Source organism: Sciurus carolinensis, chromosome 1 (assembly GCF_902686445.1).
Source record: "Sciurus carolinensis chromosome 1, mSciCar1.2, whole genome shotgun sequence".
Lineage (NCBI taxonomy): Eukaryota > Metazoa > Chordata > Mammalia > Rodentia > Sciuridae > Sciurus > Sciurus carolinensis.
In genome coordinates, this window is record NC_062213.1 from 105,991,842 (window position 1) to 106,009,975 (window position 18,134).

General features: G+C 41.0%; 1 protein-coding gene across 1 annotated transcript in view; it reads left to right on the forward strand.

The window, feature by feature from the left end:
• Casq2 (calsequestrin 2) overlaps positions 1-18,134 on the forward strand; it is a 61,220-nt gene that overhangs the window by 22,752 nt on the left and 20,334 nt on the right. Inside the window, exons 3-7 of the mRNA XM_047529663.1 lie at positions 2,010-2,110; positions 4,122-4,233; positions 9,979-10,052; positions 15,596-15,726; positions 17,121-17,166. Coding sequence (XP_047385619.1) covers positions 2,010-2,110; positions 4,122-4,233; positions 9,979-10,052; positions 15,596-15,726; positions 17,121-17,166 — 464 coding nt within the window. The remainder of the gene's footprint in view (positions 1-2,009; positions 2,111-4,121; positions 4,234-9,978; positions 10,053-15,595; positions 15,727-17,120; positions 17,167-18,134) is intronic.

An 18,134-nucleotide genomic window follows, 5' to 3' on the forward strand; every position in this document is an offset into this window, starting at 1 on the left:
CATTATCCCAGAAAATCACAAGCAATCGTTTTCTATTTTATTTTCTAGATAACTTTTAAATTATGGGAAACTACTTAGGTTAGACACAAGGAAGAACTCAGGCCTATAAAATGATAATGATTTATTAAGAATGCATAGGATATCTCCCTGGAAAAATATTAAGGATTAGTTTTTTTCTCCTTGAGTATGGGAGCAAAATACATTGAACTCTTTTCCTAGAATCAAAATCAATTTAATGAATTCTTCTCCTCCCCTGGTAGCCTACTGAGTCCTAGTTGTCTCCCTTGCCATTGTTTTAATGAGTATTTCGTACTTGGGAGAATTTTCCGTAAATTTAGCTAGAAGAAAATGCTAGTGTTCTAGGAATCTACGAATTCAGTTAGGACAAGCTGGGCAAGAATTTGTAAGGGAGAAAAAAAGAAAAAACAGCAAAAGACATGATGGGACTTGGTATGTCTAAGTAAACTGTTCTCCAGGCTCAGTAGGAAGGACTGGGAGGTAGCTCAGAGCACTTGCCTAGCATTTGATCCCCAGCACTGTGATAACTATATAAAGAATAAATAAAAAATTTTAAAAAGAGTTCACCTTGGGGAATGGCAGGAGATTCCTTCTGACTGTTTGATCCTTGGGATCCACAGGATGTGGTCACATTTTGTGAGCATGCCCTTTCATCCTCAGCCACTCTTCCATTGGCCTTATCTGGTCTCTGACAGGCTGTAGGGCCATCACTTCTTAATTGGTTTTGCTAAGGAAAAAAAATTTACTTAGACATACCAAGCCCCGTCATGTCTTTTGCTGGTCTCTTCTTATGAATTCTTGCCCAACTTGTTCTAAGTACTTTTGTAGACTGCTGGAACACTAGTTAGTATTTTATTCTAATTAAATTTACTGAACATTCTTTCAAATACAACATCGGCAGGACACTAACTGATATTCCCCCTTTCAAGATCAGCCATTGCCAGCCTCCAGGATACCTAGCACATTGCTCCTTTTGATTTATGAACAGTGCTCTCTGATGTGGGTTCCTCAGGTCGGCAGCAGTACAGCCTTCCTGCCTCTGGAGGTTTGGCAGAAAAGTTCATTTGGAGAAAGCATTCTCCAGCTAATAGAGAATTTGGAAACAATCTAAGGAATTAAGGATGTCTTGCCATTGGAATAAATACCAGCCTTATCTATTTACCATCAATGGGGAGCGGGAAATGCAGTTTTCCAACAAGCATTTGTTGAAGTACACAACATTACACCAAGGGCCCTGGAGGGTAGCAAAGAAGGTGCAGAGCTGTCCTTGCTTAATCTATCAATGGAGTAAGGAAGATGTGCATTTCAGCTAGAATAGGAATGCAGGCTGACCACATACATTTATGGGGTGCCAGTCAATGTGTACAAAGCATTGGGATAACAAGAAGACAATGGCCCTATCCTCAGAGAACCTGTTAGAGTGAGTACCTGCAAACAGAACTGAGGGAAGATCGATAACAGCATGAGCTCCTGACTTGGGGAACAAGGAGAACCTAAATGTATAGAATTGTGCTCTGGGACTCTTCTCTTCCTTTACATTGCCTGTCATTTCAGCATGTGAGCAGGATGCAAAGGGAGTGGCACAAGGGGCCAGGGAGCAATTCTCAAAGGAGTATGGGTATAGCCAATGGAGGGTTGGCACCATGGTAGAGGGAATTTGAACACCAGGATAAAGAGTCAAGTGGATAGTGGGTGTTAAAGCTTTCTGATAAGGAAAATGATGTGGTACCAGCAGTGTTTTTTTGAAAAGTACTGGTGGGTTGAAGAATAAATTTTTCTTTTAAGTTAAAATCCAGATGGAATTATTAGTTCTTGGCTATTTCAAATTGTATGCCCACTTTGAGAACCTTTAAGAAGTGTTGTTTTGAGGGGACTGGTCCTTGGGTTAATGCTAGTTCCACTAATCCTGACCCTGCTGCTACTCAGGTCCAATATGGTGACTCTTTCTACCTTAGAATGACCTTATTCTTGGGTCTCTTTGTTTCTTCCAGGTTTCAATGAAGAAGGAAGTCTGTACATTCTCAAGGGTGATCGTACAATTGAGTTCGATGGCGAGTTTGCAGCTGATGTCTTGGTGGAGTTTCTTCTGGATGTAAGCATTTATGCACAGTGGTCCTGCATGGAGTTGTTTGGGCTCAAATATAGAGGAAAAGCCAGAAGAACAGAGAAGATGGTGATAAGACAGGTTTTTCAGACTTCACACACACACACACACAAACTAAGGAACAATTACATCCCAGTGCTAACTACTTTTACTGGGTTGCTGGACCTTAAGTCACCCTAGAAACTGTTTATTAGTGATCAAAGGGTCACAAATTGGGACCATTCAGTAATAACACAATAGTTTTCTTACCTGTTAGACATTGACATCCACTGAAATTCCCTCAGCTGTGCTCCAGTGCTGCTGAGGAGGAGCTGGGGATTATGGGAGAGAGTGGGAAAACCTGTCACTAGGAGAGAGAGGAGTGACCAAAAGGTGGAGTTGCCCTGAGTTTCCTGAGAGCAGCATCAAGGAGAGGGAGGCAGTGCTAAGGAGCCCCCCAAATCACACTCACTCTCAACTATGGAGGTACTACACCCTCAGATCCATAAGTTCAGAGAAACAGGAGCAAATACTATAAAAAATTCTGCTCATAGATAAACTCACATTTTCAATACCAGCTGTGGAGCTTAATGCTTTGGAATACAAGTTCTGCAAGATAAAGGACCTACTGTTGAACCTCTGTTCGTTCTGATCATTCCTTGTCTACAAGCTGGTACCCTGTGGTTTATTGTTGCCTGTCTACAATCTACAACTCACATCTGACCTGTCCTCTCTCTACCATCTTGTTGACTCACACCTACAAGCCCTGAAAAATGTTGAGAGAAGTATCATAATAACTCTGGACCACCATGGTGCCCCCTGTCCCTGCAGCTTTGGAAATGAGACTCTACCTGCTTCAAACAATAAATAATGTGATTGACCAACATAGGTAAAAAGCCAGAATTAGGGCAGATTTAGACATTATCCAATCAGAGTTCTATGTCTGTAAGTTACAGATAATTCTGCTTTCAGAATCTGGCCTTGGTCTTCAGTTGACTGTTCACAAGTTAATTATAAGGTGGCCGGAATCAGGAGCTGATGCATCATGTTTCCTCATTCATAGCCAATGAGAGAAAAACCCCAATTCTGGCTTCCCATTGTTCTCTTAAGAATCCCAAACTTTCCCAGAGCCTCATTGGGCCAGAAATAGGCCACAGGTCCATTCATGAAGCAATAAGTGGCAAGTGAAGTGATGGAATGAACCCATGTGTCCATCAACCAATGAATAGATGAAGAAAATAGTGCATCTACACAATAACGTACTATCTAGCTTTAAAAAAAGAGAATTTGTTATTTGCAACAATATGGACGGAACTGGAGAACATTATGCTGAGTGAAAGGAGTCAGACCCAGAAAGAAAATATTACATGTTCTTACTTACACGTGGAATTGAAAGCGATTGAACTAAAAAGAAACAGACAGTAGCATAGTGATTGCCAGAGACTCGGTGGGGGTGGGGAGATGGGAAGATAATCAAATGGGGCCAAGTCTCAATCAGACGGAAGGAATAAGCTTTTTCCCTTTGAGATGCATTGCACAGCATGGCAAGTACAGTAAATAGTAACATATTGTACATTTCAAAATCACTAAATTTCAAATGTTCTCATTGCTTTTTATAAGATAAATATATGAGGTGGTATTTATTTTAATTAGCTTGATTTAATTATTTTTGTATCCTATCCATAATTCATAACATCATTTCATACTCCACAAATATATAAATTATAATTTGTTAATTTACCATAAAAATAATTTTTTAAAAAATCTGTAAGTAGGAAAAAATTGCCCCCAGAACAATCGTCTCAACCCTTGATTTAAGGTCAGTTCCATCTAAAGTACTGCTGCTGTGCTGCTGGGGTAGAGCGGGGTGGATACTTCAGGCCCCAAACACAAAGTCTGCTACAACTTCCCCATGAAGCACTCTATTTCCCTGCTGGGGAGGAAAGACTTCTCCAATTTGAACATTTGTGTGTGTGTGTGTGTGTGTGTGTGTGTGTGTGTGGTGTGTGTGGCATTTCAGCTAATCGAAGATCCAGTGGAGATCATCAACAGCAAGCTGGAAGTCCAGGCCTTCGAACGCCTTGAGGACCAGATCAAACTCCTTGGCTTTTTCAAGAGTGAAGACTCAGAATGTAAGTTCTGTCAATGCCTGTCTGTCAGTCTAAAGACCAGATACCCAATAAGGGATGTTAGATTATCTTAACAGAGGATGTGTCTTCAGCATCTCTTGTGCTGGACAGGATAATGGTTAGAATCTCTCCTCTTCCCTATGCGGGGGGAGGGGAGGGAATCGTGCTGCCAGAACATTAAGGCTGATTCATGTTCTCTAACCTTGAAGTGCTCTGTGTGTGTGTGTGTGTGTGTGTGTGTGTGTGTGTTCCACAACAGGAGAAAGCCCTTTCCTCCACTTTCCTACCTATCCACCTCCCAGTTGGATTCTCCTCTAAACTGGAACACACAGTAGGTCACCTCTCTGACATTGGCAGTTCTGTGGTCACCAGGGGAGAGCTTCTCAGTCAATTGAGAAAGAATCAGAGGAAAATTTGGATGGGGATGGTCTTAGCAGCTGCTACCGACTGTGGAAATTGTTGGTCAAACCCACAGCTGACAACCAGGCTGCTAGTCCTTGGGCCACCACACCCTTGGGCATATTCCTTATGAAGACTTCATGGTCAGGTTTTGGGTGGGCACAGGACTTGAGAATAGCATGGCTCATACAAAGATGAGATGGTGGTGGGTGGGAGTCAGGAAGAGCAGGAAGAAGGGACCAGAAGGGCAGGAAGAGGAACTACTTGAGTGCATTTTTTTAAATTGCTTTGGCAGTCTGAACCCAATGAGCGAAGCCTTTTCCTGTGCCTTAGCCTTGGAGAGAGGGAAAGTGAGAGGGGGTGGGCATAAGTCTGAGAGAATCTGGTAGTGTAGTACAAGTAGGAGGTGCAATTATGGGCTGCTTCTGACTATTTCTGGAAACCCCCAAATATTTTGAAATTATTTGCAAAGCTGTGTCTTTACTCAGTCTGCCCACTGGTGTCCTCGGTCACCTCATCAACAACAACCCACCTATTTTCTCGCTTCCATGCCCCAGCTTCACCCTCTTCTCACTCCCTTCATTGAAACCTCCATTCACAGTGCTCAAAATGGGTGCATTCAGGGACAGTGCTAGCCAGGGAGTTTCGCCCCAGTTCTGTGGGCACCGACTATTCCAGGAAGCTTCTCCTGCCCGCTTCTACTTTCTCGTCTTGGTATAGTTTTCTTCTATTTCCCTTTTCCTGTTCGGTCATTCTCTCTTCATTTGTTTCCATCCTTCTATTTCTCTCTCCTTCTCCACTGAGCTCAGGTGACAGGTAAGAAGGAAGGTAAAGTTGAGATCAGCATGAAGAACACCTTACCTTGCTTTCTTCATAATCCTAATAACTCAATTAACACCTGTGAGGAGCTTCATATGGAGAATTTCATTGTCACAATAAGCCCGTGAAGTAGTTGTCACTGTTATCTGTATTTTAGTAATGATGAAGGGATGGAGCATAAAGATTAATAAACTGTGGTATTTAAACACAATGGAATATTATTGAGCCATAAAGAATAATAATATTATGATATTTGCAGATAAATGGATGCAATTGGAGAATATCATGCTAAGTGAAATAAGTCAATTCCAAAAAACCAAAGGCCGAATGTTTTCCCTGATAAGTGGATGATGATACATTATGGGGTTGGGGTGGGGGCGAGAGAAGAAAGGAGGAACTTTAGATTATATAGAGGGGGAAGAGAGGGAGGAGAGGGCGGGAGTATGAAAGATGGCAGAATGAGACAGACATCATTACCCTATGTACTTGTATGATTACACAAATGGTATGAATCTACATCGTGCACAACCATAGAAACGAAAAGTTGTACACCATTTGTGTATAGTGAATCAAAATGCAGTCTGTAAAAATTTTAAAAAATTTTAAATAAATAAAAAATAAAAAACGATTCAATGAATTCAATCAATATCATGCAGCCGGTAGATGGTGGAGCCACGATTCAAATTCCAGAACTTTATAGAGTTCAGACATGTAACTACTGGGCTATATTTTTAAGGCTTCAGGTCATGGCACACAAAAAAATATAACACTTATAGGCATAAAATGAGGTAAACTGGAAGGGATTGGGGCTTAGTGAAAAAAAGGTGTAATTTCTTTATTTTATATAATGTAGAATGTAAAATAGGAAACATCACATATCACACTAAAAAATTTTCAGATAAAGTATTTTTAGAATTTGAATGAGAATCTTGAACTTGTTTCCAAGAATAAAGCTTTTTGATATTAGATATTATGCTTGAAGTAGCAGCTTGCAATTGAAGAGTTCTTCAAATACTTGATAGTCACCACTGACAAGAGACTTACTTACGAATATGGATGGTGGTCAATGAAGGACAGCATTCATTGCTTTTTCTATAACTGATGAAAATTCTCTTCTTGCCTTTGGACAGAGTTCAGATAATTCAATCTCTAAATTGTTCTTCAAGGAGAACCCTTTCAATTTGACAGCTATGACTTTGCTTTTCATGAAAAATATAATGTTCATATTTCTTGTGATAATTTGATTGGATTGCAAATCCAATTAAATCCTTTTTATCATTATATATTTTGAAATAATAATGCAGCTTTTTCTTAGGAATTTACAGATATCACTCTACTAGTCTTAATAATTATTTCTAAAATCTAAATAATAAAACAACTAGTGGGTCATTTTTATTTCATTTTCTAAGTCGAATTTTTGCTTTAATATTGTTAATCATTTTCAGTACATTGTATGTTTCACATGGTTCTTACAATTTTCAATTAAGTTTATTAGGATGCTCTGCAAGATTCAGTGTTTTTCAGAGTCAATAATTGTCCTCCAAAATTTTTTCCAAAATGAATATAATTCACAATTTAGTTCTTAATTCACTTCTTAGCTGATAAACTCTTAAGACTCTCCTTGGACAGTTAATCTGCATTAGTGTGAAATGGCAAAGAGCAAGTGGGAGGTTCTGAACCTGCTTCTTAACCAAAAGGTAAAAGAGGAGGGGTTAAGTTGGTTAGGATGTTAAGGCACCTTCTTTTATTATTTCATTATTATATATATATATATTTTTTTTTTTTTTTTTTTTGAGACAGGATCTCGCTAAGTTGCTTAGGGTCTTGCTAAATTGCTGAAGTTGGCTTTGAACTTGTGATCCTCCTGCCTCAGTCTCCCCAGTTACTGGGATTACAGGTGTGCACCACTATGCCCAGCAAGGCACCTTCTTTATGGCAACATTTTATGTGCAGTTCAGACTCATATACAAAGCTTTATAAGACAGAGCTTTTCTGTGAATGAATGTTGTGGAATCCCAAGATTCTCAGATAGAACTCTGTGTATAAATCTTAACACCTTCTTGTTGCTGCAGTTGCACCTTAATGAACAAAGTAGGCAGTGTTTCCAAAATCTATTGGGATGCTTTTTTCTACTCTTTTGAGTGTTTCATGCCTCAACAATTGGTTTGATTCTTCTTTATAAGACAAAAGATGTTATCTTAAGCATCTCTCTTCAAGGTTTCTAACTGGTGCAATTAGCCACATCCGATTACTTACATCTGATGTACTAATATCCCTGTGTGGAAAACCCTGAGAGAAGCGGGAAATGAGGAAATACCAAGTCTTCAGTAAGCTGGAGCTTGGGGGCCGAACACCAGACAGAGCACACTAAGACCAGGTATTCTGGAAGACAAGTGCCATTTGGGCGATGCTAATGGTTCAATAACATGTTGAATCACCAACCTGTCAGGTCACCATGCTTCATCCTAGAGGCAGTGTAGGTTGGATCTCCAAGAAAAGAAGGGAAGCTCCTGACACAGGTCAGTGCATTCTTTCCATCAGAGTCTGAGTTCAAGAGATTCTTTGGGGACGTTGGGGAAAAAGGGACAGGGGATTCTCATGGTGCCCACTGCTGCTTTGGTATTGTTCTAACCATTCCACTTCCTCACTTTCTGTCTCCTTGTTCTTCAAATGCCCTCACCTGTCTTCTCCCCCTCTACCCAATCCTCTACCCCAATTACCAGACTGCAGAATGTCTTCTCTGACCTCCCTTTACTTTGGGGGATGAATTTGGTGTGTATAATCAGTACCTATGTTCTTATAAGTCTTCAGCCCCTCTCTCCTATGCATGCTGCTGTCAGCTCCATTACAGCAGCTGTCACCCTGCACTGTGATTCTTTGAAGCATCCATGGCCTGGGCCTTTTAAGATGGGCCTTTTTTTTTTTTTTTTTTTTTTTTTTTTTTAACTTATCTTGGTATTCCCTTGAACCAGTATTATTCTCAAAATATTTTTTATAGGATCTTGGAAAATCCTGCATGGTCCCAGAATTCTAGCAAAAGTTTATCCTCCTGTTGGATAAAGGATGTGGAATTCCATGAAATGGAAGAAAGTTAATCTTGTTAAGAATAAATCATGGACTCAGGGATTCTCAGGATTATTACGTTCATTTGGAATAACGACTGCTTCCACCATTACCATCACCCACACATCTAAGGCTCCAATGTGGGTATCTTTACCAAGTACCTGCCTAGGTGTGCCAGGACACAGCATCCTACATCACATGGGCATGCATGCCTATCTTGATCAGTTTGGACTAAAGTTTAGGACCAGAGTCAAGCAGAGGCTTGATTAAATTTAAATAATTCAAAAAATTGGGAGAGAGAAAAAAAAGAAAATTAATAATAATAATAATAATAATAAGGAAAGAAAGTTAGGACACACCAAAAGCTGTACACCTGCTTTGAGGAGTTTAAAATACTTGTGTGATGACATTTTTGATTATGATTACTTCACATAGTAAGGTGAATTTCCTTTTAATCAGGGCTCCTTAATAATACAGCTAACTGTACTCTGTCTAGACAATGCATTTGTAACTAGCAGCTATTTAAGTGAACTTTCTTTTGAATTTTACATGTTTTTTTTTTATCTCCTTTCTCTTTCTCTTTCCTGTTTTCTGCTTTCCATTCACAATCTTCTTTATAGTGTGCGGAGACCTTCTCTTTGGCAATTGTATACCAGTTAATTCAAACTCTTTGGGGAAAATATGAGTTTAGACAGCATTAAATAACTAACTATCTAAATAATTATTAAATTATTATCCACTTGTGATGGGCTGACAGATCTGGTTCCATGAGAATGCTATAGGCCAGACTCTAAGGGAAATGACTAAATAGACTCCATTTTGCTCTGAGACTCCATGTTATGTAGGAAATAAGTTTCTCCCATGGGAACACCCTGCCTCTGTGCCCATCATCAGTTACTTAGTGTGACATGTTTAATAATATACAATGGTAACTCCTATGTAGTAACCAATGTACCATGTAAACGTTAATTGTGTGGATGTTAGCAACCATTCTTTAGTTTGTACCTAGGTAAGGGTCAGTTTGACCCACTTCCCCCTCTGTCAATGATCTCATGATGTTAGTTTGTAATTTTGAATCATAGCAACAGACACTTATGATTGATGTGATCTTTGGTATAAAAACCCCTACAACCCTGTGGTCGGGGCTGTTCTCCCAATAGCCATTTTTTGGGGGGCATTGTGTGAGACAGACAGCTGGCCAGCTTAATAAAGACTCTCAAATTCGGACTTCTCAGTGGTGATCGGTCTGTTCTTAAGTTGCGCCCCATAACACACTCAGGATTCATTGGCTTTGAACTCTTTCTACATCATTTAAAAAGAAGTGTGGGGCTGGGGTGTAACTTAGTGGTAGAGTACTTGCCTGGCATGTTCAAGGCCTGGTACCAACCATAGAACTAAAAAAAAAGAAATAAAAGTTGCAGAGCCTCTTGAACACATTTGTCTCTTTTATTGTTCTTTTTCTCCTAGATTACAAGGCTTTTGAAGAGGCAGCTGAACACTTTCAGCCTTACATCAAATTTTTTGCAACCTTTGACAAAGGGGTAAGTATCTTTGGACCCCCAAGTTAAACACATTGTAGGTAAGAAGAATTAGAGACTGAACTTCCTATCACTTATTCTTTGCTTTTGGCAACATGAACCATCCTCCTTTGCCTCTTTCTCCAGAAGGGTTAGAAATTTTGTTTCAGTATTGATTGAGAGATGAGTGCAAAGATCATTAATCCCGAAGATGTAAGCGGATTTCTAAAAGCATCCAGAGAAAGATGAGGACCACCCCTTAATTTCCATGCACTAAGAATGGGAAGCATGTGAGCCCAGAGTGGTGGGGCACTAGCCACTCTTCCCTTGTTCCTCTCCCTGGGGTTGCACATGACCCCTTCTGCTGGGTTAGGATGGGAAATTAAATGTGGAGAAACCCTGACCACATGAAGCCCTGGTGCTTTAGAAAGTTGCCTTCAAGAGATGTTGTCAATGTAATTTTCTATAATCCAATTGCTTAAAAACTGAATGTTACATGCAATTTTTTTAAGCCAAGCAACAGCAGAGACCAAGAGACCTTGAATCCATGGGTATTTTATTTGGGGTCTACTGAAGTCAGAGTACTCCCCTCTGGTTCCTGTAACTACTATTATGAACATTATTTACTGAGTGTTTTCATGTGTTGGGAAAGTTTGATAAAAAGTCACTCTGTATCTGTGGGTTCTGCATCCAAGAATTCAACCAACCTCAGGCAGAAAATAATTGAAAGAAATAACTGTGCTTTGACTGAACATGTATCAACTTTTTCTTGTCATTATTCCATAAATAATACAGTTTGACACTATTTACAAAGGATTTATGTCATATTAGGAATTATGAGTAATCTAGAGATGACTTAAAGTATATGGAAGATGTGAGTAGATCATATGCAAATAACATGCCATTCAATCTAAGGCACTGGAGCATCTAGAGATTTTGGTGGCTTTGCAGGTCCCAAGAACCAATCCCCCATCAGGTACTGAGGGATGACTGTATTTCATCTATATGATCTCTAATCCTTTAAACAACTTTGAAAAGTAAGACATCCTACTTCTCAGAGAGGAGACTTAAAAAGGTTAGGTAGATCCAAGGTCTTCAGAAAGTTAATGGTAGTGCTGAGATCCCAATTTAGGATAAGCCCCAAACCTGTGCCTGCTCTCCTGTACCATGATATTAAATAGAAGATCCTATATCTGCCCTTAAGATTCAGGATGCACAAACACACACAACATATGATACACATATACATAACACATACACATCACTCATAGACACACACACAGAAAAACACACACACCCCAACTGAAAACCATAAATTACCATATTTACCAGAACAAGTAAATCCGAGACAAACTAAGTCCTTGATCACACTCCATAAAAGTCAATCAGAGTAGCCTCCTCAGGAATCAAGTAATTGGTGGGCAGTGCTCATGGACCTTTCTGTTATGATGAGTTCAAGTATTCTAAAAAATAAGGGAGACCAGTAGATGCTGGGGCAGGAAAGGGGCACAATAAAGAGATCATATATATATATATATATATATATATATATATATATATATATATATATATATATCTCCCACTTCTATGATGTGGCCCATGTCTTTAAACCTATAGTTCAGAAGAAAAGTCTATAATCTATGTAATATTATCTAAACTTGAGCAAGTTTACTTGATCATATTTTAGAGTTGGAAGAGATCTTAAGCAAAAACACCCCAACAGTAGTAACTATCACTTATTAAGTACTTGTTACGTGCCAGGCTCTGTGCTAAGAGCTTCTCATGGATTTTCTCATTCCATTCTCTCATCGGGCTTGTAAAAGTGGAATGAGTATTCTATAAAGGACGAAGCTGAGGCAATGGGAGATCTAGTGATTTGTTCACATACTGGAGAATAGTGAAGCCGGATGTAGTCTCTATTCTCATGTTCCAGAGAAAGCAGCGGCATTGGTAAAATGCTAACTGGTGTTGGGCATGTAGTAAATATTCTGTCAGTGTCAGCCAGATATAAGGACTGTTGTTAATAAGAAGGAGGACATCTAGGCCTGGAACGATGGGAGGTTGGGATGGGATCTTAGAGAGGAAGGAACACAGAAGCCCGGGCTGGGTCCATCTCTGGCATTTAGCTCTGACAGGCCAGGACTGGCTGAGGGGCTGCTGGCTAAGAACCCATCTGGAGGGAAGAGAGTTAGGCAGATGGACTTGGCCAGGCAACAAAGCCCTAGTTTTTTGGAGGGGTGGTTCCATTCTGAGCTCAGGGTAGTATTTGTTTTCAGAAGTGCCTCCCAGTCTTACTGGATGGTTTCACATCTGTGGCCTGTGAAGAAGGTGAGGTCAGGCTATAATTAAAAACTCCAAAAGCCTCTTTAAAAAAAGCTTCTCAAAAAACTCTGAAAGACACTGAGTCATAAGCGCCACTGTTCATGTAGCCTTGTGGGATTTCATAACATTTAAAAGGAGACACATTTTCTCCACATGGGACACAGAGACTATTGCATCTATCATGGGGGGGTGAGCAGTGTAGGTCCCAAACCTGTGCACCCCAGATTCCTGGACCCTGTCACAACCCAAATTTCTGGTGTGATCCCACAGATCATTACTTTTAAAGCTCCTTGGAGAATACCAATATTGGCAGTGGTTGGGAACTACTGACTTCCACCTCTACAGAACCTCCTTTGACATCTCCCTTTCTTTACAGTTCTCCAACTTGTAATAAAAGTCTTGGTTTATTTACTTATTTACTTTCTGTCTTCCCATCTTCTTTCTCACATTAAACTCTAAATCCTATGAGGGCAGGAGTCAGTTTTGCTCAAGGTCAAGACCTGCTGATTTTTAATAGTAGAAAGCTTTCTTATTTAACGGCAATGCACATGTACCAGTCTTCCTAGATCTATGCCTTGGATACAAACGACTCCACTAAATATTTATTGATGAAATAAATGAATAAATACTTCAGTCAGACAAACCTCCTTCTGTCCTTACCATCCAAGACACAATTTTAAGAATGAGAGAAAAGGGTCTCCTGGGAGACAAGATGAGAACACTCTGTGAGGGTGGAGGAAAGAGTGAAGAAACTTGTTTTACTCAGGTTTTTCACCACTGTGACCAAAGGATCTAACAAGAACAATTTTAAGGAGAAAAAGTTTATTTGGGGGTTCATGGTTTCAGAGGTCTTGGTGCCAACTCCATTCCTCTCCATTCCTCAGGACTTGATGTGAGGCAGAACATTATAGTGGAAATGTGTGGCAGAGGAAAGCAGCTGGGGACATGGTACCAGGAAGAGTAGAGAGAGAGAGAGGGCTCTCTCCACAGACAAAATATATACCCCCAAATCACACCCCCCAATGACCCACCTCCTCCAGCCACACCCTACCTGCCTTCAGTTACCACCAAGTTAATCCCTCTCAGGGGATTAATGCACTGATTAGTTTAAGGTTCTCATAACCCAATCATTTCACCTTTAAGCTTCCTAGCATTATTTCACACATGAGCTTTTTGGGCGACACCTAATATCTAAATCATAACAAAACTTCTGGGAATTTTTGCTTAGATTTCCCAGTTAGATTGGGAATTCTAACTCCAGCTAAGGTCTTACGTTCATAGAACTGGACACTCAGACCCAGATACTGGCATTCAGGGACCAGAGGCCGTTACCACCACTACACACACACACACACACACACACACACACACACACACACACACCCTTGCCAGATATGTGATCCTAATGAATTGCTAACCCAAATCACACCTCAGATTCCTCATTTGTAAAATAAGTTTGATAACAGTTTTTACCTCATACAAAATGAGGATTAAATAAAGTAATCTGCCTGAAACACTTTGCCCAACCCATAGTAAGCACTTCCTGTGTTTGCTATTATTACCCTTTTTGTTCTCCCAATCACTTCCTGTTTCAGAAAAGCCGGGGTTCCTGGTTCCTAGAATATATATCAAGTGAACTAAAAAAGACCAGAATCCAATGTCATTTTCAAGTCCATTCTACCCTGGACCCAGTTTTGCAAAGAATTTTGTGTGTGCAGGGACAGAAATACCTAGCCACCTCAGCCCACCTCTTAGTATTCATACCCCTCTCCTTGAATGTGGGCTGGAGCTCGGGACTTCTGTCTAATAAATAGAATACACCCTCCTCCAAGAAAAACGAATTGTGTATAAACCCAGACTCTGGTTGTATGTTTGCTCTTCCCCTCTCCCTGGCTTCCTGCCTGATCACTCCCCATCCACACTGCATACCTACAGAGGAAAAGTAAGGAAAACCCCACAGTTCTCTCTTGAAACAAAATCAACATGACAATAAGACTGTAAGACTGCCTGATCTTACTCTTAACATGGCCTGAGTTTTATTTTAACTCTGGGTAGGCTGCTGGAATTTCTTTCACTAAGTACTGTAAGAAATATCTTTTGGGATATAGTGACATGGAATCAACAGCAGTTGATGACAAAAGTCCTATGAACATAAGCGTTTCCTCAGAATGGACTTCCTTATGTAAGAGCTTATGCAACGCCCAGTGCCTCCCCCTCCCCAATTAGTCACAGCTCCCAGGTCACTGGGTCACTGCATTGTGGTTACCACCACAGGGCGTCAACTCTTAGGCAATTCCACTGTAGTTTCAAGGGAACCACTGTTCATCCCTGTGCTTTCTTGGACCAAAGCTCTGAGCTAGAAAAGAACGGCATTTGGTTTTCTATTGAGCATTGCACATTCCAGGCCTCTCAAATCATGTCACAAAGAAAGATCCTGAGTTCAGTGGCTTTGCAGGCAAACACAGTAACCATTCTGCCTTGACAACAAACTGACATGTAGCCACTTTAATCAAGAGAGAAAATGTGTACCAGGTTAAGGCCTCGGTCCCCAAGATTTTTTTACCTATTATAGGGTGAGCCACATATCCTGGCTTGCTGGGAACTATCCAGATTTTAGCACTGAAATTCCCACATCCCAGGAAACCCCTCTGCTTTGAGCAAAGCAGGATGGGTGGTCATTTTATGACTGTTAACAATCTGGGCAGTTCCCAGAGCCTGACAAACCAAGTAAGCCTGGTACTAAGAGACTGAATTGTAGGGCCTGAACTTCAGCCTAAACAGAAATGAGGGTGCATGAACTGGTCCAGGACAGATTCATGGATTGCCTCCTGATTCTGTGTACTTGTATGCTTTAACAATTTTCATCAATTACCTGTTTCGTCAAAATTGGTTCCATTGAATTCATACAACCCAGTGCAGTAAACTGTTGGCATCTCCTTCCTCCTCCAGCCCTGGCAAATACACAAGAGTGATAGTGATTGTACAGTTAACTTTCCTACTTTTCATTCCACCTCTTCCCTGCCCCCGCTTGACCTTTTTGCCTCTTTGATCACAGAGGGAAGTCTGGTCCAGCCAGCCCAGGCCACACGGGATGAGTTCCTGTGACTTCAACCTTCCAGTTAGAACTGCGCATATGCTTTTGTGTCTTCACCAGGGAATATGTACACTTGTGTTGGATGGGCAACCCACTACTACTCCAAATTACCAATCAAACAAACAAAACTATTGTCTTATTTCTGTTACAGGTTGCAAAGAAATTGTCCTTGAAGATGAATGAGGTCGATTTCTATGAGCCATTTATGGACGAGCCCATTGCCATCCCCAACAAACCTCACACAGAAGACGAGCTTGTGGAGTTTGTAAAGGAACACCAAAGGTGCCCAGGATGGCCTGTGGGGGGAGGAGGGGGATGGGGAGTTGGGAAGAACCTCTCAGTGCTGACGATTCAGACCCACAAGAGCAGCAACCTAGAGTAAGTTCCCCAGAAGAACAGAACTCAGTGATATGGCTTTGTAAGTCATTGATAAACAGCAGGGTTTCCCCCATAGGTTACTACTTCTGAATATGGGTCTGCACGTGAAAGTAGGCTTAGACTGCCTCCCACAGTCAGAAAATCCCTTCAAAGTCAGAGTAAGATAGAAGTAAAATTCCACACTAATAATGATATCAGTTTAGTGAAAGCTTCCTATGTGTCAAGCACCATGCTGGGTGCTTTATGGGAGCTTCTTTATCTCACCTCCAACCTTATGAGGTGGTCATTATTATCCCAGTTTTACAGACCAGGGAGTAAGACTCAGAGTATTTAAATAATTAGTCAAGGATGAACATTCTATACATACAAGTTCTTGGAGAGGAATATTTGATCCCTCTTAGAGTAGCTCTAGTAGAGATCAACAAACTTTCTCTAAGGGAACAACTAGTAAATATTACAGGTTCTGTGGGCCAGATGGCCTCTCTTGCAGCTGCTCAACTCTGCCCTTATAGTATGTCCACAGACCATGTGTAAACAAATGAATGTGGCCATGTCCCAATCAAAGTTTGTTTACAAAATTAAGAACCACTAACTGGATTTGGCCCACCAGCTGTAGTTTGCTGACTCTGCTCTTGTGGGAGGGACAATACTGGAACATGGACCATGTCAGTGGATTCACTGCCTTGCCCATCCTCCCTGCTCCACACATGCAAAGGTGTGTTCATTGAATCTGGAGAATCATGACCCCGGTGCCGGGACAGTCCTACTCTCTGTAGGAAGGCAGCTCTTGGAGGAACAAATATTAATATGTCTAGCACTATTGCCAACATCCAGAAAGAAACGAAACTGTGAGCAAATGTAGATCCTACCTGCCCCCTCAAAAATTCCTAAGGGGCTTTTGATGAATGGACTCTGATAAAACAATGGCAGATTCTGGGCTGAGACAGCAAAACTTCCTGTTTTTTCTCTCCAGCTTCCTCATTCTGGGCCTGTTCCCGGCTCTCAGGAGTGGCGCTGTCAGTCGGGAGGGAAATGCTTCTTGCTCTGGGAATGAATGGACCCTGAAGCTTCTGACTCACTGTAGTAGGCTTTACGTGCCTTGGATCAAATGGGTCCATGAAGAGGCTGAGTGATTAGACTGAGTTCTGAGCCCCACGCAGTAGGGTAGAGCAGCTCTGCTTTCCTAAGGCAGAAAGGGGTTTGGGGCTCTTCATCTTGTCTCATCTCCATTCAGAGAGGCTGAGGCTGGTCTCTGACATGGTGATCTCTACTCAAGGAAGCTCTTCCTCTTTTTTCAGACCTACTCTTCGGCGCCTGCGCCCAGAAGATATGTTTGAAACATGGGTAAGAAATTGGCAAGTTCTTCCTGCCTTGTAAAAAGGAGTATATTCCCTAAGAGGTACCCCTTCAATTAAGTCCCAGGACTCAAACTAGGTCTTATTTGGCTGGGGCGGATGTCCAGATGGTGTAATATTTGAAACACGGACAGTGTCATGCTCAGTTTAAACCCTGTTTTCCATAGATCCAATGTAACCCTCTTTAGTATTTCTCAGTGGGCAAAATTACTGTATTGAGCTCAATTCCCACATGTTTTGTTGGCTTCCACTGGTAGACCACCAGAGATGCAGAGTAATGTAGTGGAAGGAGCTCAGACTATAAAGTCACAGAGGCTTGGGTTCAAGTCCAGAATGTGCCACCTTGTAGCTTCGTGTCCTACATAAAGTCATGTGGTCTGTGTAAGCTTTAGTTTCCCCATCTAAAATCAGGACTTTTTGTAAGGATAAGTGAGATGAAGAGTTTAGAACATGGTAAGTGCTCCATTAATAAAAGGTAATTTTTTAAAAAATATCAACTCAAGGCACTGGAAAGTCAGCTTGTCCTCAAGGTCAGTGTCATAGACACTGTACCAGATAGCTCAGATAATAATTAGAAAGAGGTGCCTGAAGATACACCGCTCACCCTAGCCTCAGATTTATACAAACCACATCAACAATAACAACCAAAGTCTGTGCAGCATTTTCCAAGGCATTTTGCTTGTCCTTTTAACTAGACTCTCAATAGCTCTAGAAGATGATGTAGAACAAGTATCATTCTAGCCCATTGTATATATGGAAAAGCTGACAATCATGCAGATTAGGTTAATTACTCAAGGACACATAACACATTAGTTCTTGGGACTTAAATTAAGGCCATCTGGAGCCAACTCTAATGTTGTCTCCTGTATGCCTCCCTAGAGTGACCCTGTCCCCACAGGGTGCCATGTGGGCTGGGAGTCAGGGAAAAACGTGGAAGCATTCTTTTTTATTCTGTAA